This window comes from Alosa alosa, chromosome 3 (genome assembly GCF_017589495.1).
Source record: "Alosa alosa isolate M-15738 ecotype Scorff River chromosome 3, AALO_Geno_1.1, whole genome shotgun sequence".
Taxonomy (NCBI): Eukaryota; Metazoa; Chordata; class Actinopteri; order Clupeiformes; family Clupeidae; genus Alosa; species Alosa alosa.
Window position 1 is genome coordinate 31,288,848 of NC_063191.1, and position 26,354 is coordinate 31,315,201.

At 41.8% G+C, this 26,354-nt stretch overlaps 1 protein-coding gene across 6 annotated transcripts in view; it reads right to left on the minus strand.

The window, feature by feature from the left end:
* The window catches only part of dab2 (DAB adaptor protein 2), a 219,467-nt gene that overhangs the window by 74,994 nt on the left and 118,119 nt on the right, over positions 1–26,354 (minus strand). For all 6 annotated transcript variants that reach the window (XM_048238681.1, XM_048238684.1, XM_048238685.1 and 3 more), the window contains one exon: positions 14,881–14,964. In XM_048238681.1, coding sequence (XP_048094638.1) covers positions 14,881–14,964 — 84 coding nt within the window. The remainder of the gene's footprint in view (positions 1–14,880; positions 14,965–26,354) is intronic.

Consider the following 26,354-nt stretch of genomic DNA (forward strand, 5'->3'; position numbering starts at 1 on the left):
AACCATTGACTGCTTTAAGTCTAACTTAAAGACTTTTATTTTCTCCCAAGCTTTTAATCTACCTTAATACCCCCCACACACACACACTCTTTATTCTTTATTTTATTTTTGACCAATTTGTGTATTATTTCAATTATTTATTTATTTCCCCCCCATGTTATATTGTTGTTGTACCATTGTCATTGTTTTATGTTTGTTTGTAAGCACTTTGGTTCAACTCAATTGTTTTTAAATGTGCTATAGAAATAAAGTTGACTTGACTTGACTTGACTTGACTTGAACAATTCTATTAAGAGCATGCAAACCTCTAAAGCCCCAGGTCCTGATGGATATAGCTCCGAATTCTACAAAGCCTTTTCAGAACTGCTCTCCCCTATACTTTTTGATGTTTTTAATTAATCGTTTAGCGCTAATACACTTCCTCCTACTCTGTACCACGCTTGCATCTCTCTTCTGCTGAAGCAGGACAGGGATCCACTCGACCCGGGCTCCTACAGGCCCCTCAGCCTTTTGAATGTAGACGCAAAGATATTAGCCAAAACCTTGACTACCCGATTAGACAAAGTCCTTCCCACAATTATTTCACAGAATCAAACGGGCTTTATTAGGAATAGACTTTTATTTTCAAACCTCTGTAGACTCTATAATATTATTTACACTCCCAGCCCAACCCCCTGCTGCCCAGAGGTGCTCCTTTCGCTAGACACTAAAAAAGCGTTTGACCGAATTGAATAGGATTTTCTTTTTTCTGTGTTAGACAGATTTGGATTCGGCAGGAAGTTCATTTCTTGGGTCAGTCTTCTTTATGTTTCCCCATTGGCTTCGGTCCAGACTAATGCCTATAGGTCAAAATATTTTCCCTTAAGACGTGGCACAAGGAAGGGGTGTCCTCTCTCTCCTCTATTTTTTGCACTTTCCATTGAGCCCTTGGCTGTTGCTCTACGGTCACTCAGTGACTATCAGGGAATAGTCAGAGGAGGGAGGGAACATAAAGTCTCGTTGTATGCAGATGATCTGCTCTTATATATTCAGGACCCTCTCAAATCCATTCCTAATATTATGTCTGTTTTGAAAGCGTTTGGCAGGATCTCTGGTTACAAGCTGAATTTGTCTAAGAGTATACTGTTCCCCATAAACAACGCTGCCCGGGTTGTATCATATTCTCAGTTCCCATTCCGATTGGTCGATAGTTCTTTCAAATATCTGGGTGTAGTTGTAACAAGGTCTGTCCAGTTGTTGTTTAAATTTAACCTTTATTTGAACGTGTCATTAAGGATTTTGGTAGATGGTCCCAACTTCCTCTATCCCTAGCAGGGAGAGTTAATGTCTTGAAGATGAACATTCTACCCAAATTTCTGTTTCTTTTTCAAAATATTCCCATCATGATTAAAAAGTCTTTTTTTAAACAACTGGACAGTGAAATATCCCGTTTTATTTGGAATAAGAAAACCCCTAGAATTAGAAAATGCCACTTCCCTCCCCATATTCCACTGATCACACATCAGACATCAGGGGTGCGTTTCCCAAAAGCTAACTACGCTTAACCCAGATTCGAACTCTTGGACAGGGGACTGAAAACTGCTGCGTAATGGCGGCTGTCATCAGCCGGCCTTAACGCACTACTCGCCCACAGAATTACGGGCGTGGGTGAATAGGGGATAAATAACAATAGAGTACACAACTGTTTCACCAGCACATTTAAATGACTTGACTAAAACCGTGCATAACTGGAGGTACACCTGTTATCTGAGCAGTCTGTATGTCCTCATTTTGCGAATGTGAGGACGATATGAGTCTGTTGCATAATGTTTGAAAACCACTGGCTCGTAATCACAATAATTTAACACACGACAGTTGGATACTTCATCATGTTCCCATGCCTACATTTTGGTGAGTAGCATAGAGACCATTAAAACGATAAAGTATGGCTCTCCGTTTGGGACATCGAAAACGTATATTTTTAATAGGGTAGACTACCGTCGGAGATGCTGACTTGCAAAGGCCTCGGGATAACACGTTATCTCCACTATCATCAGTCAATGCCCCCTTGATCAAAGTGGGAAATGAAAGAAAAAGTTTGAGAACCACTGGCTTAACAAGTTACCTGCACTCCAGAACACACAGAATATTGCAACAGAAAGTTGCCTTTTTAATCAACTACTATTTGTTCCAACAGCATTCAAACAAAGCCTTTATAAAAGTGAAAAAAAAAATATTCCATAAGAAGTAAAATAAAATACTGTTACTGTAGTAACTGTATCCCAAGCTTCAGCTCCCCACGTCTGTGACGGGCTAAATTCTCAGCTTGTTTATACCCCACACTGAACGCGTAAGACCGCTAGGCCCATCACTGTGGGGTGCGGTAGCCTACTCTCTGGGATTTAAGTCAAGCAATATAACCATACAAATGTTTCAAAATTAGTAATTTCGGCTTTGTCTGAACTGGCCATTGTAGGCTACGTAAAAAATAAACAAGTAGGCCTATCCCCTAGCGCCTTAATACCACCTGAGGCCCCTAAAAATTAACAGCTATAGAGATCAACGTGAACGTGAGTCAGTTACTGTAAGAACCGTAGCGTGGTTTCAGCTATGTGATAGCCAGAGAATGTCTAATCTGTAAACGGGCTCTGGTGATAGCGATCAAGTGTGTAGGCTAGGCCTATGATTGATATAGGCCTACATATTCTATGCGATTTACACGTTCAAAAAAGCATGGATAAGCTGAAAGAAACTTTAATTGTGTTGTACAGTTTTGCAAAATTAATAAATTATAGCTAGTGAAATCATTTCACTAGTCGCTAAAATAGAAATTATTAGGACACATTCTTGCTGTGGAGACGACACACTTCAGGCTATTCAGGAATTATTTGCGAGATCATAGCAGCCTGATTATTAGCCTATATTTAAAGCCAAACATCTCTGGTGTGGTTTTGACAATCAGAAAAGTAATTTTCCTTAGCTATACTGAAATAGGCTAATGATGTCAAGTGCGCTTCTGTGGGGTTAGGGTGGGTGCAGTGGAGTCGGAGTGCTGTCACGGAACATTGGAATTTGTGGCTGCCCAGGACGTAGATAGATAGATAGATAGATAGATATACTTTATTGATCCCTAAAACTTCTCTCTATCACCCGCACACCGCACTAAAATGATGTATTTAGCAGTCAAAATCCGAAACATGTCCAGGAGGGGAGAAATCGTCGGACATCTATTATTTTTGTTATTCAGCACCCCTGGTCAAAAATAGGTTCCCGCGCGCCTGATGTAAGGTCGTTGCAAAATCTAGAGAAATGTGTGAGGTGATCAGCGGGGGACAATTGAGACACACATTGGATTGTGTTATTACTTGAACATTCCACACTATCCACAGCTGTGGTATCGGGGGCAGGAGGATTACTGTTAGCGCAGGCTTTATATAAAATTCTTCAACAGAAGGCCTGCCTCGAATGCAGGATTGCCCAAAATAAAGGCCTGTGGTTTGCGCAGCCTACAGTAAGTAGGTTAAATAACAGACCCGCCACAATGTGCGGTATGATGATTTTTTACAAGCAAGATGTTTTCGGTGCCCTACGCACACTGCATGTTCTTAAATAACAATGATCATCAGTAGCCTAATATTCGACCATTATTTTGTGTAAATGGGCTATGCATTGGGTTAGATACCAGGGGCCATATTCACAAAGCCTTTTATCTTACCACTAGGAGTAGGCTACTCCTAAATAGCAATAAAATATTTTAGCTATGAGTTTTTATTATTAAGTTATTCACAAAACCTTTCAGACCTACTCTTAGTAAGGAAAAATGACAACTCCTGAACAGATTCTGGAGCGGAGCGCTCTAGAATCTTTGACTAAGAGTGAGTGAGTCTTCGTTGCTATGGATGACGTTATTACTCATGCACAAGCTTGACTGAAGTGACCACCTTGATTGGCTGATGATTGTAACACGGGAATGATTCCAAACACCTCCCTTACGATGATGAGTGGCAGGTGACAGGTCTGAGAATGCGTGCGCTACACAAGGACAGAAGATGATGAATAACAAGGCCTAGCCTAAATGAATCAAGAGTAAGACAAAACAAATAGCCTAGTAGCCTAATGAAACATATGGATTGATGTAGTATCTTTGTAACATTATTAAATTAATCTGTTACAATGCCTATGCCTACGTTTGCAAAAGAGAACATTTTAATTTGATTCATAATAATGTTACATTTAATTTACATGTTGACAATGAGTAGCCTAGTTTTGGTTGTTGTTGGTGGCGTTATTGCATGTTAGTTATGCCTACAATGCAAAATTGCTTCCTCACGATTGGAAGCTCCTGTAGCCGCATAGGATTTCAAAACATGATGAAATGCCACAAAACCGGTTTCTGAATAGGTCTGTGAGTTAGGAGTCCTCTCGACTTCTTTTAAGATGTCACAGAGGTGTGATTTGTTGGGGGCAGGGCCGGATTAACTGGGCACAAATGTCTGATGGTCCCCCCTGCCCCCCAGCCAACGTGAATCGGGCGGTCAGTTAATAGACCTATATCGTGAAGATTTTTCTTGCCATCTTAAGGCACGAGCGCATCTGTGAGGCCAAGCCTCACCAAGTAGAGATAGATAGATAGATAGATAGATAGATAGATACTTTATTGATCCCCAAGGGGAAATTCAAGGGTCTCAGTAGCATACAGACATCACACACAATATGCATTTACAGCAGAAATGGTAAACATAAGTATAAGTATGAACATATAACTAAACTCCACTGTACAATAAAGACAGTAGAAGATAAGAAAGATAAGAAAACTAAGAAAACTAAATACTAAATACACTATATAAATTAAATTAAGAAAGTCCAATGTGCTTGAGGATGATCAGGCATAAGACGCTTGTAGTGACAGGGCCGGGAATGGTAAGGTGCTAATAATAATAATAATAATAATAATAAAGCTTTATTTGTATAGCACCTTTCATACACAGAATGCAGCTCAAAGTGCTTTACATTTGAAGCATGTAACACAATAATAGTCAGTCATTATCAATCACTTTTCTTTGCTGTTTATGATCTACTCAGCAACGTATCAAAAATATAGAAAATTACGTCATAAGACTGGCAGCCTTAACCCTCTTTCCCCCCACAAGCACGCCATATGGCAACTGTGGCAAGGAAAAACTCCCATATTCCAGGATGAAACCTTGAGCAGAACCTGACTTAATAGGGGGAGACCATCTGCTTCTGGCTGGCTGCGCCCTCCAATAGTAGCAGATGTAGAATAATCTGAAAATGTAGTCTACAGGATAAGATGAGTTAACTAAAAGCTTTCCTGTACAGGTATGTTTTCAGATCTTTTTTAAAAATATTTACTGAACTCGCCTGCTTGATGTACAGAGGCAGGGTGTTCCATAGTTTAAGGGGCATAATGGATAAACGCAGCTTCTCCACTTTGTTTGTGGAGCACTTTGGGTATGATTAAAAGATTAGAATTGGATGATCTAAGTTTCCTTTGTGGTTGATAAGATATTAAAAGCTCAGAGATATATGAAGGTGCTATGCCATTCAGAGCTTTGTAAGTGATTAACATAACCTTAAAATCAATTCTATAGGAAATAGGGAGCCAGTGCAGTTCAGCCAACACAGGGGTGATGTGTTCTCTCTTCTTAGTCTTAGTTAAAAGTCTAGCCGCAGAGTTCTGTATGAGTGCCAATTTCTTTAGATGTTTTTGGGAAGACCAGTGAAAAGTGCATTGCAGTAGTCTAACCTGCTAGTGATAAAGGCGTGAATTAGTTTTTTCTGCATCTTGTTGAGTTAAAAAGGGCCGCGACTTTGGCAATGTTTCTCAAGTGGAAATAGGCTGTCTGAGTAACTTTACTGATATGGGGCTTAAAACTTAACTCTGCATCTAAGATGACACCGAGGCTTGTTACTTTTGGTTTGACCTGGTGTGCCAAGTTCCCCAGATTACTAAGAATAATATCTCGCTTTAGTTTTGGTCCAACCAGAAGTACCTCTGTTTTGTCATCATTTAGTTTCAAAAAGTTTTTGCTCATCCACTGATTAATGGAGGTTAGGCATGCAGTGAGGGAGCAAAGGCCATCTGGGTTAGTTGGCTCCACAGAAAGATACAATTGGGTATCATCTGCGTAGCTGCTAAAGGGAGTGAGTGTCATGGTGAAGGTGCAAACAGTAGTCCAACCATAGTCCTTAGTGATGTGTGCATGGCAAGGTGCTCAAGAGAGTGAGTGTCATGGTGAAGGTGCAAAAAGTAGTCCAACATTAGTCCAACAGTGCAACAGTGCAAGAGTAAGGTCTAGAGACTAGCATAAATAATATGGACAAATAGGACAGTAAAGTATAATGTAGACAAGGTAAAAAAAAAAAAAAAACTATTTCAGTGCAAGAACAGGTTGAGGTAATAGGGTTATAGCCATTAATTCATTCATTCATTCAGTATTGTAGCAGAAGCCTGCCCGCAGCCATTGATCATGTGTGCTAATATAGCATGAAAAACAGTGTAGCAGTAAAACAGTAGTGAAAACATTAGGCTGTGTACATTAGTAAAACAGTAGTAAGCAGTAGTGGGCAGTCAGTACTCAAACATGGAGAGGGTGGAGAGGCAGACAGACTAAGCAGAGAAGTCTATCTCTCCTCTTCCCTCTAGTGAGGCATTGAACAGTTCAATGGCCCTAGGAACAAATGACTTCCTCAGCCTTTCAGTTGTGCATGGCAGTGAGCGAAGTCTCCAGCTGATCAAGCTCTTTTGGTTTTTTTGATAGTGCTGTAGAGCGGATGACATTCATTGTCCAAGATGTTGATCAGTTTGTTTAGGGTCCTTTTGTCAGATATTGAAGTGATGCACTCCAGTTCAGCTCCCACTACAGAGCCAGCCTTCCTTACCAGCCTGTCAAGTCGCCCAGCATCCTTCTTCTTTGTGCTTCCTCCCCAGCATACCACTGTATAGAAGAGGGCGCTGGCCACAACAGACTGATAAAACATCCTGAGGAGCTTGCTGCACACACTGAAGGACCGCAGCCTCCTCAGGAAGTACAGCCTGCTCTGTCCTTTCTTGTAGAGTGCATCAGTGTTGGCTGACCAGTCCAGTTTATTGTCTAGGTGGAGACCCAGATACTTGTAGGTGCTTACCACCTCCACATTGACCCCATCAATGGAGACTGGTAGCAGAGCGGGCTTAGACCTTTGGAAATCCACCACCATCTCCTTGGTCCAATGCACAAAGTCCTCCACCAGGCTCCTGTACTCCTCCTCTTGCTCGTCCCTGATACACCCCACAATTGCAGTATCATCAGAAAACTTCTGCATGTGGCATGACTCTGTGTTGTAGCGGAAGTCAGATGTGTACAGGGTGAACAGGACTGGAGAGAGCACAGTTCCCTGTGGCGCTCCGGTGCTGCTGATCACAGTGTCAGATAGGCAGTTCTTCAGTCTGACGAACTGAGGTCGCTCGGTCAGGTAATCTGTAATCCAGGTTACCAGGTGAGCGTCCACACCCATCTGCAAGAGCTTGTCTCCCAGTCTGAGGGGTTGGATGGTGTTAAAATCACTTGAGAAATCAAAGAACATGATTCTCACAGCACTTTTCCCCTTGTCTAGGTGAGAATGTGTCCTGTGTAAAAAAAGATAAGTGATGGCATCAGTCCACGCCCACTTTCTCCTGGTATGCAAACTGTAACGGGTCTAGTGCATATGTACCTGGGGTCTGAGCATACCTAAGACCAGTCGCTCCATTGTTTTCATCACATGTGATGTTAGAGCAACAGGCCTGAAGTCATTAAGCTCACTGGGGTGTGGTTTCTTGGGGATGGGGGTGAGACATGATGTCTTCCACAGTGTTGGAACTTGTCCTAGACGTAGACTCCAGTTGAAGATGTGCTTCAGTGGCTCCCCCAGTTCAGCAGCACAGGCCTTGAGCAGCCTTGAACACAGTCTGTCTGGCCCGGCTGCCTTACAAGGAGGAAGTTTTTTTAAAAGATAACTTACTTGATCAGCTGTAATGATGGAGGGGATGAGGGGAGTGGAGGGTGAGGAGGAGGAGAGGTGCTTCTGAGAGGGTTGTCGTGTGGCTAGAGACTGATGGCCGTTGGCTGAAGCCATTGTTGCCGCACTACTCGTGGTCACCATGTGGGGGAGAGGTGCGATAGCCTGATCAGCAGTGATGATGGAGGGGGAGGGGAGGGGGGGAAGCATCTGGGGTCTGTGTGTCTGATGGCTGTTGACTGAGGTCGTTGTCACCTCATTGTTCGTGGTCGCCATGTGGGGGAGGGGTGCAATATCCAGTGATGGTGGGGGTGAGTAGTAGCCCGTTTGTTTACAACTTAAGGCCCGTACACACCAGATATGATACGAAATAACAGTGCGAAAATGCGAAAAATTTGTGTGCGAAATTTTCGCACTCAAAGTGTACACACCAAGTCCGATGCGATTATTTTAATATTTCGCATTCTATTTCGCACTCACGTCACGCAGGTTCACACAGCGACTTTCAGTAAGCAGGGAGAACTCATAAAATCATCAAGATTTGAAACAGATTATAGCCTTGATCATTCATGGAACCGTGTAGGCCTATTGGCTTGAGAGGTGCTGGGGAAATTAAAGCTTACGGCCATCCTTCCCATCCCTTGTCTATTCTACTTGTGCTATTGTGATAATTGTGCAGTCCAACACATAAGTTGGTTGGGCTCATTAGTGCACCCATACACCCACCCCACTACACAACACACACGCAATTCTAACGCTAGGCGGGAAGGGACATGATTAACGTTGGCAGTAGTTTAAGGAGGATACGCTTTTATAGAATTAAGCATTCTTCCTTGAGAAAAACTCAGAGTCCGGGTAAATAGACGGACGAGAGGTCAGCAGGGAATGACGAGCTGATTTTGTGCTGAGCTCAACTTTGCGCTCTGCCCCACATTGAGCCCAGCCCCGATCTGCAAGCTGCAGCCAGGGGTGCCCGCATATTGGACTCGAGGTATGCCATTTGGGCGGACTGGTGTAGCCTAACAAGCTGTATGGCAGGCAAGGCCTCATTCAAAATGTTACATGCCAAAATGCTATACGCCAACACGCTATAAAACGGCCATAGCCTATATCATGTAGGCCTACATCTCACGAAACCATTTCACACGCAGGCTACATCAAAATGTATCTGCTAAGGAGCGGAGGCACAGAGACAGCCTGTAGAAATGAGCATGGGATAAAATCGCACTGCTGCAACAAGTGGTAAGAATTGATCAGCTTGTATGACGATGATCCAACAAACAGCAAAAGCTAATAATGATAGCCTATCAGTCATTATCTTACCTTTATAAGATCCACAGAAAGTTTTTCAGAGTTCCACATTGGGCTACTTCAGTTATGAAGCATAAAGCCAAGTTAACGCACCAGGAAATGTGAGGCAAAATTACGATAGTGGTAACCCTGGACATAATGCTGTTGTCAGCAGCATAGCCTATCATGACCTATTCTTAAAACTTCCATTTCCATGAATGCATGTTGTATTTTTTCATTGCAAATATGTGCAGTGAGAAGCCCTCTGTCTGTAGTGAGATTTAATTCTTTTTGGTTGAGTGAAAATGGGACGGTGGTAAGAAGTGGGGAAAGCTGTCTGTAAGGAGTTTGCACTACGCAAGAAGTTCGTCAGGAGTAGGCCTACTCTTGAACACCTGAGAAAGTCTACTGTAACGTAAACTCTCTGTAACTTTGGCATATAGGCCTATTAAGGAGACTAGTCATCGTGAGCACTGAGCAGTAGGATCACCCAATCTATCAGCTTTTTTTCTGCTCGTCGTTCTATTGTGACATCAATGGAACCCTGCAAAATCATTATTTGATTGGTCAACAGCTCTTTTTCGCATGCGAAATTTAGCATGAAATAAGACCGTTATTGAAAATGTTTTTAATCATAGCAATTTCGTCCTCGGTGTGTACAGACTAATACGAATGCATGTGTTTAATAGGCTGCGTAATTTCGTGCAAATATTTCGTCCGAAAAATCGGACTCGGTGTGTACGGGCCTTAACATTGCATTTAATTAAACTGCTTATAGGCTATGCCGAAATAGTTTTCAACATTTTGAATATTAGTGTCGGGTGAATTAGGAAATGTTCTCAAAGTAGCCTTATGGCTGAAAGCTCCTTGGGATCCCCTGTCAATCAATATAACCATACAAACGCGCGGCCGGCCTGCACTCATTGTTTCAAAATTAGTAATTTTGGCTTTGTCGGAACTGAAGAGCTGTGCACGGCAGGGCATGCCAAATGAAAATAAATTGACGCAACGCAACACAACACAGACCCCGCTTCTCTCGCGTCAGTCACTGAAATGAACGCAACACAGAACCCGCTTCTCTCGCGGCAGTCACTGACAGTAGCCTAGAATAAATGCATGGGGAAAAACACTTCCCCATGACAAAGACATCGTAAAACACTGAAAGTTAATATTTTGTCACTAGCAACATACATCTGCCCTTTGTCGAAAGCAGTTGCATGTATAGCTCTGAACAAAACCATTCAAGAGTTATATAAGGGGGACAAATGAAACATCCTACAGCTTAAATTATGTAAACTTCCCACGACTTCAATATTTGACAACACATCATGAATGGTACTTCAAGTAGGCCTATGTGTTATTTTATATAGATTGCTGCTGGGCTATATGTCTTGGTTCATGTCTGTTAACAACTCATTGCCGTCCTGGCGGTTGCATCCATCCGCCCTTCTATGAAATGAAAAAGACGTAGGCTACCTGCAAGCTGGCCTGTGATTTCATTGCTGAGTTTGCGGCAAAAAGCAAGATGTTTTTTTCTGAGTCAGGATATGGCGAGTCAATGTCATTTATTTGTCCAATGGTAGCCTACAGACCAGTGTCCATAATGCACAATGTATCAATAGTTTGAATGTTATGTGTGTTTCAACTCATTGACAAATAGCGTTCAGCATGATTCATGCCCAATTAATTCCCCCTGTTAAAGTGTTCGCCTTTGTAGTTTGGTTTCGTGATAGCCTATGATAAACGGCTTATGGCCAAATATGTGACTCTGCTAATGGTGTACTATTAAAATGCACCGTCAATAGGCTATCGCATGATTTCATGCAACAGGGTGAAAAGGGCCTCGCACCTGTCAAGTTCGCACAGGGCCTCTCACCCCCTTGCGACGGCCCTGCAGCTCCTCCTAAGATGGGGAAAAAAGTTAAAATACAGTATGTGATAAAGCTGGAAAAAGTTGACAGGTAGGCTATGTTTCGGTCCCGGTGATTATTTATGAAATTGTGCAAACGACAGCCTTTTCAAGGCATTTTAAGAAAGGAGTGGTAGCATGCAAGCTCCCAAATTGACCCAGTAGCCAGTAGTACAGAAGGCATCAATAAATTAAGGGGAGGGTCATGCGTTTTTTCGTAATCACTTTGGAGGGTCATAGAAAAAATTCTTGCTGGCGAGGGAGGGTCACGTCTTTTTTGACTAATGCTCCCAAAATTCCTCTGGTAGCCCCTTAAATAAATAACGACCAGTCCCTAATGAAGTAAACTTGTGACCATCAAAAATCGTTTATCGCCTGTAACTCCGTGATAACAGGACGTAACAGGAAGGCATTTGGCTGAGCAATGGAGGTTAATATGCTCTATATTTTGTCCAAATGATGTCTGTATACTCGTTGCACTCGGAGAAAACCGGAATGTTTAATTTGTAAACGGGATTCACTCGCAGTTAACCAATTATTTCTTTATTAGAGCAGGGCAGGCATATTTCTGGCTATTAAATTATTTCTAAACCAGTCTGCTAAAGTCTGTAGTGAAGTCTGTGTAGGATTTTCCAGGCTCCATTTCTTTTTACGAGACACCCTGCTCACTTGAGACATCTGCCGGTTGTTTGGGTTGTTGCTGTCGTTGCAGTGTCGTTGCAGCGTCACTGGAAAAATACAAATTAAAGTCGCGTGATCCCGCGTGCGGACCGCGAGGGAAGCTGGCCAAGTCGAAGCACTGCCCACTGTATATGCAACATTTAGTCTATGAGCCAGCAGAGAAGTCCGTTCCCTGAGAGGGCACCAAACCAAACCTGTTTTATTTTGTTTGTCTATGCCCTCCACATGACAAAAATGTGTGATGTACTTTCCAACTTACAGCTGAAGATTTCTACAGCCTCTTAAGTAAATTTCCTATTGAAATGAATAGAATTTTATGGATTTTGGTGAAAAAAAGTGTACACCTAATACATTTTGTTCTGTACCATAAAGGGTTTATATATAGTATAAGTATAAGTATATATAAGTATAAGTATATATATAAGTATAAATACTCTTTTGATCCCGTGAGGAAAATCTCTGCATTTATCCCAATCTGTGAATTAGTGAAGCACACTCAGCACACAGTGAACACACAGTGAGGTGAAGCACACACTAATCCCGACGCAGTGAGCTCGGGGAGCGGTGAGGGGTTAGGTGTAGGGATCGACCGATATGGTTTTTTCAGGGCCGATACCGATATCAATTATTACCAAAACAGGAGGCTGATAACCGATATGTAAAACCGATATGTCAGTTGTCAAAAAGGGGGGTAGATAGTAAAGGCGATATGCTGCAAAAAATTCATTCAAAAGCATTTAATTAAATATTTCTTCTTTTGATACACAATTGTCTATCAACTTGCATCACTTGCAAGTGTATATCCTGTGTAGGCCTATCATGTTAATCCAAGAGCTGAGTGATAGCAATTATTTTCATAGAGTAGGCCTACACAATGGGCTATGTGCTTGTTAAGGGACCGGTCACAAAGAGGATGCTTTGCCATCGTGTGTGTGTGAGTGCACGAGAGAGTGAGAGGGGGAGGAAGAGGTGCATGGGTGATGGCAAGTGTTACGGTTGAATAGTTTAACAAAACCGTTTTAAAATAGTTCTTAGGCTATTTAAGCATGCAATTTGTGTCCATATGCGATAAGCTACACTTTTGAGAGCCTAAAAGGCACGTTAATAGCCAGCTCAGGGCGCGATTTAGTTCAGGTCGGATTAAATTACGGCTGGCCCTGGGTGCATGTAGTCTTTTCTGACAGTCCGTTTCAAAAAGGAGCAATTAGACTTTTTGGCGTTCGCTATCGCATAATTTAGGACTTGTCTGTACTATGTCCGCCGAGGTGTCCCGTAATTCACAATTAACGGACGAGTCGGAGGCAAAGAACTCCCGATGCGCAGCACCCGAGTTTGATGGCTAACTAGTAAACAGCATACCACTAACGTGCATCATTTGGGAACTCGCTAAATGAAGGAAGTGGGTGCTTTACTTATTGATCCGGATCAAAGAGACAATGGCTTACAAAGTGGTGTTTTTGTAACTTCAGTGTAGATGATTGTGATTCATTGCAACTTCAGCAATGTAGGCTACCTTCCTTACCTTCAAAAAATAGCTCCGTACAGCTGAAGCCCAGTCTACAGTCTGCCTCTGAATTCTAAACTTTCTCTGTGTTCAGTCTTCGATCCTGATTGGCTGCATTCGTGCTAACTAACAAATCAGACGGTGTAGTGGGCGGGACAATGCTCTTGACCACAGAGTAGCAAATGCAGGGAGTGAGAGACACTTTACAGACAAAGTAGCGCGTTTCATTCTTTATCCATTTCAATATCGGCTTATCGGTGGAAAAAATGACCGATACCGATTATGATAAAAATGATAAATATCGGCCCTAATAATCGGCCAGGCCGATAATTGGTCGACCCCTAGTTAGGTGCCTTGCTCAAGGGCTATTCAGCCGTTCCTACAAGGTTCGAACTGGCAACCCTCCGGTTACAAGTCCGAAGTGCTAACCAGTAGGCCACGGCTGCCCACCAGTAGGCCATGGCTGCCAACCAAATAAACCATATATTTTCTTATGCTTATACCCTCAGGATGTGATCTAACATGACATAAGACATGTCCCACCCTCCTCATTAGTATGCTGCCCATGCATAATACATTGAGTATAGGTAAATTGGGTGTATGGCTACCTCTATATTGAGTGCTCTACTAAGCTTCAGCTGAGTCCCAGATGTCCCTCATGCATTTTTGTGTTAAAGACACATATAGCTATCAGAAAAAAACAAAAAAGTTTGGTGCCCTCAGTTGGCACCGATCGGCCTAAAATGGGCCTCATATTGCTAGTGTTGGATGGTTGATGAAAATGGAGTGATGGTACCTAAATGGACTGATGCTAACATCATGCCAGTTGAACTTATTGTAATTCTTGAGAGGACAGAAGGGAAAGATGACAGTGAAGAGAGAGGATGATGAACTCTATCATGCGGAGGCATGGCCTCTAATACTGAGTCTGATAGTGATGATGACATTTTGAGGGAAGGGGGTAGTTGCACATATACTGTGTATATCATACCTTGGAAAACATCACTATGTTTGCCTTTATTTAGCCACCATGGCATATTCTGACACATCATTCTGTGCATCTTTAGGGTGTGGGACAGTTGTGCATGGTATTTAATAGGCTATTGTCTATAATGCATGAGTATTAGTACACAATTATATTATTATATGTGGAGCCCTCCTAGCCCATAGACTAATATTAATAAAATTAGCTATTGTGACATTTTCAGGGTATTGCGATACTTTTGTAGTATCGGTACACCATGCAACACTATTCTATACACTGATGACAATTAATTATTCATTAATTATTAGGCTTTATGAATGTTCTTATAATCCTTTTCTGAATACTGTGTTTAAAGGAAGTGTTACCGAACTGTTCATTTTGAAGATATGGCAAAAATACTTTGGCAGGCAATTAATATATATATATATAATACAATTTATGCATATGAAGACAACTATCATTCTGCAACCAACTGACCACCATTACAACCAATGAAAAAAAAGTAAGTAGAGCCTTGGTAATTGTACGTACATGCTCTGGAGCCAGGGATTCCTTAGTTTTCATGTTGAAGATTAACTGGAACAGGTCCTTTAGGTCAATTACTACCGGTTCTGCCTGAGGAGGGAAAGAAGAACAATTCAAACAACCATTTTAGTCAGGGGGCTAATTCTGAAAAGGGCTTCCATTAACACTTTTGTGGACATATTTGGGTACAAGCTGACAACCTATTTTTTTAGTTAGGGTACGTTCAGACTAAGCATCTTTTTCTGACACAAGAAGTTGTGCAGACCGCTTTTTCAGTTTGAAAAAAAAAGCTGCCACCGTATTGTTCCAAAAAGCAGCCGGAAGCGTCTTTTTGTGATAGACAAATTGACTAACGTTAAGTATGGGTACAAAATGTTGCGGAAGAGAAAACTCACATTGGCTATTACTATTGGTATGTTTGGTAAAGTTGTCAAGTCTATTACTGTCCCCCTACCTGGATTCCTGGTACAGCCTAGCGACCCACCACCTGCCTATGACAACTCTGCCCAGATTCCTGGCCCGTACTGCCGACCCACCACATGCCCTATGACGACTCCTAATCCCCTGGACAATTCCATTTCCTACGCTGGACTATTTGAACTTTCTGACTAAATTAGGATTAATGCATTATCATACCGGATTTGTAATCATCCCACCTCTTGTAACTCTCACCTCAGGTGGCTTTAAAGCAACACCAAAGAACTTCCCCTCTGTCGCACGCACACTATTTGTCTATCCAGCACCGGCTTTGCAAATAACAATGTCCACAGACAAGGTAGAATATGTTGCATGATTTATGAAAGTACGATGTATTGCGACATCAAACGCAAGTCAAATTTGTAGTTTCTCATGTCTCATTCCATCGAACTACAGATACGCTACCCGATCTGGCAAACTTACACAGTGCGGTTATAGCCGATAGAGGGCTGCGAAGCTAATGCAGAAGTGCCGTTCACCCTGTTACAAGTTGATGAACCACTGAAACGATTTTGGAAACATTATTTTAATGTACAAAAAACTCTTTGGTGTTGCTTTAAACACCATGTGAGTACTAGTTAAAAATGGATTCATGCAGCTGCATGAAATGTAAGTACAACTGCAGCCGCTTGGGGGCAGCATAAGTCCATTGTGGCGTTCCGCGGTCGAACCGGACGGAGTGTTCGACAGCAAGGGCTGTGATTGGCCGAGTTTTCAGTGTGTTTGTCAGTGTTTTTAGCAGCCCCTGCAACATGCTAGTCCACTGTAGCCTATAAGCTTTGTACATAATGTAAAAAAAAAATTGAATTTAAGTGGCAGGGTTTCTTGATTGTACAGTGCCTGTCTCTCAGTAATGTTTTAAAATGAGAGCTTCGTCAGCTGGCAGTAGGCTACTTTGTCGGGAGTCATGAGAAGTTCGCTTGCTAACAGAACATAAATATGCTGCCCAGAAACCTCGTGAATAGTTCTGATTTTTTTTTACTACACTAACGAGGTTGAAATATAGCCTTTGCCTACATAAGTATAAGTAAGTATATATACTTTTTTTATCCCGTGAGGGAAATTTGGTCTCTGCATTTAACCCAAGCGGTGAATTAGTGAAACACAAACAGCACACAGTGAACACACAGTGAGGTGAAGCACACACTAATCCCGGCGCAGTGAGCTGCCTGCTTCAACGGCGGCGCTCAGGGAGCAGTGAGGGGTTAGGTGCCTTGCTCAAGGGCACTTCAGTCGCGGCCCACTGGTCGGGGCTCGAACCGGCAACCCTCCGGTTACAAGTCCAGAGTGCTAACCAGTGGGCCATGGCTGCCCACATCATCTCCTTAACAGTAATGTTAACAAAATGACAGCATTCATATGACAAAGGAAAACAAATTCGGTCACTCAAGGCTGTGCCACAGCAACCAGTGGACAGTCCTACCCAATACTGGATGCAGCTAGCGTTGTCTGACGCCCGGGTGGGTTAATGCACATGTTTCCAGAACAGGTCTGTTCTTTCAGGCAGTCCTGAGTTCGAATCCAGGCAGGAGTAGGCTAATGATGCAACGTTTTTCTTTAGAAATCTTTTTATCGAAAAAGAAATAGAAATCGAAGTTGTAGCCTACTACAGACAGTCGATGAGGTGTTCTGAAGTAGGCTTAGGCTGGGAGTAGGCTACTTTGAAACTTCTGCGGGGTAATGGGAGCATTTGTTTTTAAAACATAACTTGCATTTTTCCATTCCAACAATTATTAGGCCTAGGCCTATTTTTAGCATTTTTTTTGCAAGGTGTTGCTCCTGGCAATACTTGTTTATAAGACGTTTGGTGATTAATTGATAGCTGTTTTTGGGACACGTTAAACTTTCTTTATAATGAGCGCATACGGGGAGTAAAACGACTTGTTGCCGTTTTGGGACATTAAGCTACGTTATATACTATTTATATATTTAGGCTACTTGCGCAAACCCTGGATACTATTATTGCCACACAACAATATTGGTGGTATTTGTTGTTACATTAGCTTCAGAAAGCACCGCTTCAGAAAGCTGCACTGCTTGTGAAAGAAGGGGGTGGGGGAGGGGGGCTTAACGTGAAAAAGCTTAACGTAGCTTAATGTCCCAAAACGGCAACAAGTCGTTTTACTCCCCGCAGGTCTTCATAGCCTGAATGGTAGGCTAGAGGAAGTGGGGGGAGGGTAAGATGGGATGACCAGAGCCATTTTCGCTGGAGCTGGGCTATGGACTATGGACTAAGCCTATGTGCAGAGTTCCTGACACAAGAAAAAGTGTGTGGTCCACCATGAAAGCCTACCCGCGCATCCTAAATGGAAAACAGACTATACCATTATGTCATTATAAGACTTAGTTTTCTGTCTTTGACTTAGCCTATTTTATGGAAACAACATTTGTGCTATTCAGAAAGCATATCTTCTATCGTCTTTCCAGGCACACACAGCTCGTTACCATATATCGACTGCCTAAACAGATTTTCTGTTGTTCCTTTCAGTGGCCTAGTAGCAGAACAGGCGAGTATATTCTTTTTCATGAAAAAGTCAATGTAAAATGGAAGCAGTAGCAGGGAGAGTTTGTACCTCCAAAATGACTCTATTGCAGAGATCAGTTCGTCTCTGCTCTTGGGTTTGGCGAACTCAACCCTCTTGTTGCTTGCAGTTTGTTAAATAAAGGACACAATATCCCTCCAACTCTAGCCTCGCCCGCCACTTGTTGCCTTCATATTTTTCCTTTCAAATTTGTGATATCACTCAAGTCTTGCTTTAGTTAATTACTACATTTATTTAAATGTATTTATTTGTTAGTTACTACCAGAAGCCAAAAATCTGACTCTCTCACTAGCTCAATAATGCCGTCATGTAGGCTACTTCATAAATATTCAACAATCGGAAGCAGCTGCAATTGTAACAGGAAAGAGACCTTTATGGAAGCGCTGCTGCCTAGCTCGCGCACCCTCCTTCACAATGTTGAATGGTGACACGCACACAACTTGCAAAACATTGAACTGCTTTGAGAGAAGTGCGCTCGCGAGTTGCGTTCCTTCTGTAATTAACTAGATGTACCGCATAGCGGTACAAAATATGACCGCTGCTCAGTCCTGTACATCCTTTCCGCGAAAATAAATCACACTAATCAATGTGTCTCCATCTTTTACTCCATCCCCCACTCTTGAAACTTTTGTGTATGCTTGTTTGGCATGCCTGTGTGTGTGTGTGTGTGCGGCTGCACAGAAAGTAGCCTACTGGCGCTGAAAAGGTGATTAGATTGTAGAATAGCCAAAGAAGTTGTAGCATAAAACCTTTAAAATCTCTAAACAATCACAAGTAGGGCAGTTCATCACAGTTCATCCATTGCAACTGGATTGATGAAAGGTCACTTACAACTGTAGGCTACATTGTATTTGGGAAAAGCAAAAGGTATCAGCATAATGTTATATTTTTATTTATTTAAAATAAATAAAACAAAAACATCTCTGTCAGTTCCATGCCGTTTTCAACAGCTATCAAAAACAAAGGTCATTTTTGGATAGATGGATTTTTTGTGAATGTTTCTTCTTCTGCATAAGATTTTAGTCATCTTTAGTTCATGTGATACTTTATTGTCAATGCACAAATTAAGTAACAGTAGTCTGAAACGAAATGCTGTTTTACATCTAACCAGTGGTGCAAATAACTGACATGTCCAAATGGGCCTTGATGAAATGCGTCGCTAGACTGTTCATACACATTTTAACGGGCCAAAGTGGAAGAGCTGTTGTCCGTTGTTGATCGTGCAAATATAGGCTGATTCATGTTCCCTTGCATTGTGTAACTGAAGTCCATGGCTTGTCTGGCTTTCACCAGACCAAGCTCAATCTTTTAAGAAATCAAAAAATAAATAGCGGGCAGATCAGGCTAGGTTCACCCAGCCTAGTCCATAGGCGCCCGATATTGTTTAATTTTCCGATTGAGATATCCACGCTCTGGCTATTCTAAATGCAAAAATGCATCAGGGAGTTATGACAAAACTGTAACTAACAAACTAGATTCTAATAGAAAGCTGTTAGCTTCCCTAAGCTACAGGTAGGCCTATAAGGTAGGCCTATTTACAACATAAATTGTCAATAGGCTATGCTGCGACACAAATAAAATCTCCTTTGGAAACCAATGGCCTTACAGTATCAAGCGGACTTAAACTGCCATATCGTGCGAAAAGTTGTAATAAAATTCACGCAGCTCCATGAGTCAAGGAAAGCGCGAATGAAGTAGCCACTTCTAAATGGGACCCACTACACAGTAGCTTAAGGTGTGTTGCTAAAGCAGCCATAATGAAATGAAGGTGTCATTGTTTGGATACTTCACACACACGTGCTTTTTAATCTCACAGACTACAACTACCAAGCTGGAATGAAAGCACATGATTCCCCTCTCACACCCTGCACGCACTTAAAACAAATAAACAGGCGTCTCAGTCTCACGCATGTACAGTGGGCAGTGCTTCGACTTGGCCAGCTTCACTCGCGGTCCGCGCGTGGGATCACGCGACTTTAATTTGTATTTTTCCAGTGAGACGCTGCAACAACCCAAACAACCGGTAGATGGCTCAAGTGAGCAGGGTGTCTCGTAAAAAGAAATGGAGCCTGGAAAACCCTACACAGACTTCACTACAGACTTTAGCAGACTGGTTTAGAAATAATGTAGGCTAATAGCCAGAAATATGCCTGCCCTGCCCTAATAAAGAAATATTTGGTTAACTGCTTGCGAGTGAATCCCGTTTGCAGCCGTGGAGGCGCGGGACAAATTAAACATTCTGGTTTTCTCGAGAGCAACGATGATAGACAGACATCATTTGGACAAAAATATAGAGCATATTAACCTCCGTTGCTCAGCCAAATACCTTCCTGTTACGTCCTGTTATCACGGAGTTACAGGCGATAAGCGATTTTTGATGGTCACAAGTTTACTTCATTAGGGACTGTTCGTTATTTATTTAAGGGGCTACGGAGGAGTTTTGGGAGCATTAGTCCAAAAAGCGTGACCCTCCCTCGCCAGCAATACATTTTTCTATGACCCTCCAAAGTGATTATGAAAAATCACTGTCAACTTTTCGGGTTTATAAGCCTACTGTATTTTAATGTTTTCACATATTTGGCCATAAGCCGTTTATCATAGGCTATCGAAACCAAACTACAAAGGCGAACACTTTAACAGGGGGAATTAATTGGGCATGAATCATGCAGAGCGCTATTTCGCTATCTTAGAATAATAAGGTTCTATCTACGTTTTGAGTAGGTACAACGGGGACGATTGAAAGCGAGGGACGAATGAAACATTCGGTTTTCTCCGAGTGCAACGATGATAGACAGTCACCATTTGGACAAAACATGGAGCATATTAACCTCCGTTGCTCAGCCAAATGCCTTCCCTGTTACGTCCTGGTATCCGCGGGTTACAAGCGATAAGCGATTTTTTTGATGGTCACAAGTTTACTTCATTAGCGGTTTATTTTTTTTGGATTATTAAAGAGTGTTTTTTCATTTAAATGTTTGACTTCGTGCTTATTCAGTAGAGCATTTAGTGCTCTCCCCAATCCCAGGCGTTCACATTGCATGTTTGTTTTGTAATGGATGCAACTTTGAGATAGGCCATCGCGTTTGACAATGAGTTGTTAACAGAACCAAGACATATAGCCCAGCAGCAATCTAGGGACTGATCGTTATTTATTGAAGGGGCCACCGGAGGAATTTTGAGTGCTTCAGTTGGAAGTTGCATGACCCTCTCTTGCCTGCTAGAAATTATTCAATGACCCTCCGACAGAATTGTTAAAAAAAAAACATGACCCTCCCCTGCTAATTGTCTTCCGCCAGCGCCACAGCCACACACTTTGTGATAGCGTTCTTAAATCAATCTTTCCCGTGAGCTTGCATGCTACCAGTCCTTCCTTTTCAAATGTGTTGCGCCTGTTTGCACAATTTCACAAATAATCATATGTGATTAATAGCATGACAAATAATCCCTGTACACGGGGACTGAAACAATGCATGCCAACGTTTTCCGTGTTTATCACGTATTTTAACTTTCCCCGCTGTCTTGCCGTTTTAATGTTTTCCGTAGAATATCCCATATTTTAATACTCTTATAACAGCCCTGCCATCGGGCCTGTCTCTGTGTTGCCCTGTTGCTGCCCCCTTGCCCTTCCAATGAAACAGATGTCTTCAAATCATCGTTTTCCTTGCTTGAAGGCGAACTTAGAGTGATGTTAACCTATTTAAGTTTAACGGTAGCGATTGTCGTGAAACACGATTCATTGGCTTGCATGTTGGCCTTCTGTCGTGCGCACCTGAGGCTACTCAGCTGCAGAAATAATTTCCCCTGTTTGTATGTTCACTGCAAGTTGGCCTACCATAACTTACCAACTCTGCACTGTAGACTGGCTATTTATATTTTTCTGTGAAATAAGGAAATGTATTTGTTCAACTTTATGAAGCAGAATTACGCATAGGGTACTTGGAACATAATACATTTGACAAAAGGACAGATGAATGTTGCTAGTGACAAAATATTAACTTTCAGTGTTTTACGATGTCTTTGTCATGGGGAAGTGTTTTTCCCCATGCATTTATTCTAGGTTACTGTCAGTGACTGCCGTGAGAGAAGCGGGTTCTGTGTTTCGTTCATGTCAAGTGACTGACCGAGAGAAGGGGTCTGTGTTGTGTTGTGTTGCGTTGCGTTAATTTATTTTCATTGGGCATACCGTGCGTGCCGTCCACAGCTCTTCAGTTCTGACAAACCCAAAATTACTCCTTTTGAAACAATGAGTGCAGGAAGGGCGTTTGTATGGTTATATTATATTGGGGGGGGGGGGCATAAAGTAGCCATAAGGCTACTTTGAGATTTTTCAATTCACCCGACACTAATATTCAAAATGTTGAAAACTATTTAGGCGCATAGCCTATAAAGCAGTTTAATTAAATAGAATGTTAGTTGTAAAGAAATCGAGCTACTTGGTGAGGCTTGGCCTCTGAATCTTTCGTGCCTTAGATGGCAGGAAAAATCTTCACGATAGGCCTATTAACTAACCACCCGATTCACGTTGGCTGGGGAAGGGGCCATCAGACAATTGTGCCCAGTTAATCCGGCCCTTCCCCAAAAATCACACCTTCCACCTCTGACAGCTTAAAAGAAGTCAAGAGGACTCTTACTCACAGAACCTATTCACAAACCTGCGGTTTTGAAATCCTATGCAACTACAGGAGCTTCCAATCGCGAGGAAGCAATTTTTTGCATTGTAGGCATAACTAACATGCAATAACGCCAACAACAACCAAAACTAGGCTAATCATTGTCAACATGTAAATTAAATGTAACATTATTGTGAATCAAATTAAAATGTTCTCTTTTGCAAGCGTAGGCATAGTAACAGAATAATTTAATAATGTTACAAAGATACTACATCAATCCATTATGTTTCATTGGGCTACTAGGCTATTTGTTTTGCCTTGATTCATTTAGGCTAGGCCTTTTTTTATTCAGGGGCCGTATTCACAAAGAATTTTAAGGCTAAAAGTAGCTCCTAACTGGCGAATTTAGGAGCAACTCCTAAAATAATGGAAGTGTCACTCTAACTTTAGGACTCCTAATTTTTTTCACAAAAGTAATTCCACGAAGCATTTTAGACCTAAAAGTAGCACCTAAGTCTGGGACAGCTTAAGTCGAGAGGACTCTAACTCACTAAGACCTATTCATAAACAGCTTTTTTTTGTGGCATTTTACGTTCGCGATGTTTTTGAAATAGCCTATGCTCAACAGGAGCTTCAATCGCGAGGGAACAATTTTGTATTCATAAAGGGATGCAATAAGCCACCAACAACAACCAAAACTACTCATTGTTAACATGTAAATGAAATGTAGCGTTTCATTGTGAATCAAATTAAAATGTTCTCTTTGCAAGCGTAGCCTAGGGATATGGTGACAGATTAATTTAATAATGTTGCAAAGGTAGGCTACTGCATCAATCCATAGGCCTATGTTTCATTAGGCTACTAAGCTATTTGTTTTGCCTTACTCTTTATTCATTTAGGCTAGGCCTTTTTATTCAGTTATTAATCATCTTTCGTCCGCCGCACTACTTGTGTAGCGCATACGCATTCTCCGACCTGTCACCTGTCAGTCATCGCCGGAAGAGGTGTTTGGAATTCCCGCATTACAATCGTCAGCCAATCAAGGTGGTCACTTCAGTCAAGCTCGTGCATGAGTAATGGCGTCATCCATAACCGAAGACTCACTCCCTAGTTTAGGAGTTGTCTGAAAGGCTTTGTGAATAACTTTTAAAGAAAACTCCAATCTAAAATCTTTAAGTGCGATTTAGGAGTAGCCTACTCCTAGTAGTAAGATAAAAGCCTTTGTGAATAGCCTCGCCCCAGTTATTCATCATCTTTTCGTCCTTGTGTAAGCATACGCATTCTGAGACCACTCATCATCGTAAAGGGAGGTGTTTGGAATCATGCCAGCGTTACAATCATCAGCCAATCAGCCAATCAAGGTGGTCGCAGCTAGCCCATTTACCCAAATTAATGGTCGAATATTACTGATCATTGTTATTTAAGAACATGCAGTGTGCGTGGGGTACCAAAAACATCTTGCTCATAAAAGCATCATAACGCACATTCTGGCGGGTCTGTTATTTACTGTAGGCTGCATAAAACCACATGCCTTTATTTTTGGGCAAGCCTGCATTCATTCATTCATTCAACCTTTATTTATTATTCGGAGGGTCATTGAGGGAAGCCCTCATTTTCAATGAAGCCGAAATTACAGAAGACCAAAAGCAAAGCTCCACAAACAAGACAACATTCGAGGCCTTCTGTTGAAGAATTTTATATAAAGCCTAAGCTGACAGTAATCCTCCTGCCCTGATAGGCCTACCACAGCTGTGGATAGTGTGGAATGTTCAAGTAATAACACAATCAATGTGTGTCTCAATTGTCCCCGCTGACCACCTCACACATTTCTCTAGATTTTTGCAACAAACTTACATGACACATTGCCATAAAATATGCCAGTTTTAGGACACAGAATAATGTTTGTAATGATACCAGGTAGGCCAGGTATTGTCGAAGGTGCATGGTGAAGTGAAATTCTTACTTTGGAAAACAAACATTTGCCGATATCATGGCCCGATCATCAGAATATTGCAACAGATTCTGTGTTCTGGACTGTAGGTAACTTGTTAAGCCAGTGGTTCTCAAACTTTTATTTCATTCCCCACTTTGATCAAGGGGCATGACTGATGATAGTGGAGATAGCGTGTTATCGAGGCTTTTGCAAGTCAGTATCTTCGACGGTAGTCTATTAAAAATATAAGTTTTCGATGTCCCAAGCGGAGAGCCATACTTTATTGTTTTTTTAACGATCTCTATGCTACTCACAAAAATGTAGGCATGGGGACATGATTAAGTAGGTTATCCAACTGTCGTGTGTTAAATTATTGTGATTACGAGCCAGTGGTTTTCAAACATTATCGCATTTTTCGGACATCTAACTAAATGCAACAGGCTCATATCGTCCTCGCATTAGCAAAATGAGGACCAGTGTTTTGTCAAATTACCAAATAGCTATTCGTTTTAACTATTTTTTTTATGATAGTATGAATTGCTTTTTTTGTATAGGCTACTATCTTAATCTTGGAATATGGGGAGGAAGTGGCTGGCGTCTGCAGTCAGCCAAATATGAGCGTAATTCTGCGGCATAAAGCAGATGTAATTGTTTATTGTACAGAAAAATAAAATGACATGTCAAGCAGTCAATTGACTACATTGCAGTCAAGAAGTAGGGCAAATTAATTCTGAGAAACCAAAACATGGGTCATAGTTGTCTAAGCCTCTATTGCGTAGCCTGTTAAAAACGCCGCCAGATAGTATTAAATCGGCAACAACATTGTTTTCTGCAGAAGCCTACCCAAGGCTACAGATTAATTCTGAACAGTTATTTCTCTACTGGCTCAATTATCACACCACTGTTTTGATTTGCGTAGTTGCGTTAACCCAACACTGACAATAATGTAGACAGCAAATTTCGATTTCGATTTTCGTTACCACTGTGTAGTCAAGCCTTAAGCCATACCCAAGTAGCCTAAATCGAGGTAAATCGAGCTTTTTCAGAAGGGGCGGCAGGCAGAGCGATGTACAGTGGCAGATCGATGCACAGTGGCTGAAAGTGGTACTAAAGCTTCACGCAGCTTCACGCCTCGTAATGCGTGACTGAAGTGGCCATTTGAAAGCGATGCCCACTGTAGGGTTTTCTGCTGTTGACTCGCTCACAGTCCTTGGTGGCCCTGTCAGCTGCTTTGTAAAATGTTGCATTAAGACCACAAAAAGTCTACACAAAATAAATGTGAGCAACTGAGCGTTTTAATTCCGTAACACTCACTAGACTACTTGCAGTGCCAAGTTTGATGTTGTTTGGATTAGTTTGGTTGGTTACACTTTACTTGACAGTGTCGACATAAGAGTGACATGACACTGTCATGAACGTGTCATAAACAAGTCATAAACATTTATGACATAACGCTTCGGTTATTAAGTGACATTCGGTTTTTGTCATAACAAGTTAGGGTTAGGATTAGGGTTAGGTTTAGAGTTATGGTTAGGGTTAGGTTTCATGTGTCATGACAGTGTCGTGTTCACGGCAGTGTCATGTCACTGTTATGTCGATACTGTCAAGTAAAGTGTTACTGTTTGGTTTTACTCATTTTGAGTAGGCCTAAACTGTTCGCCAAAGGCCAACATCTCTGGTCCCAGCTTGATAAAAAAGTAGGCTCTGATTTAGCCTAGTCTACTGTATGACAGTTTCTCAAAGTCAAGGATGAGATTTTCGAGGATGCATGCGTGTAAAGGATGCATGCGTGCAAGCACTCTCTGTGCTTGGAACACCCACAATCCTGTGCACACATGATTTTTAATAATGCACCTGCAGTTTCCTGCACACTCGCTAGTCTGTTCCATTGTGTGTTTTCCGTATGCATAAGAAGAA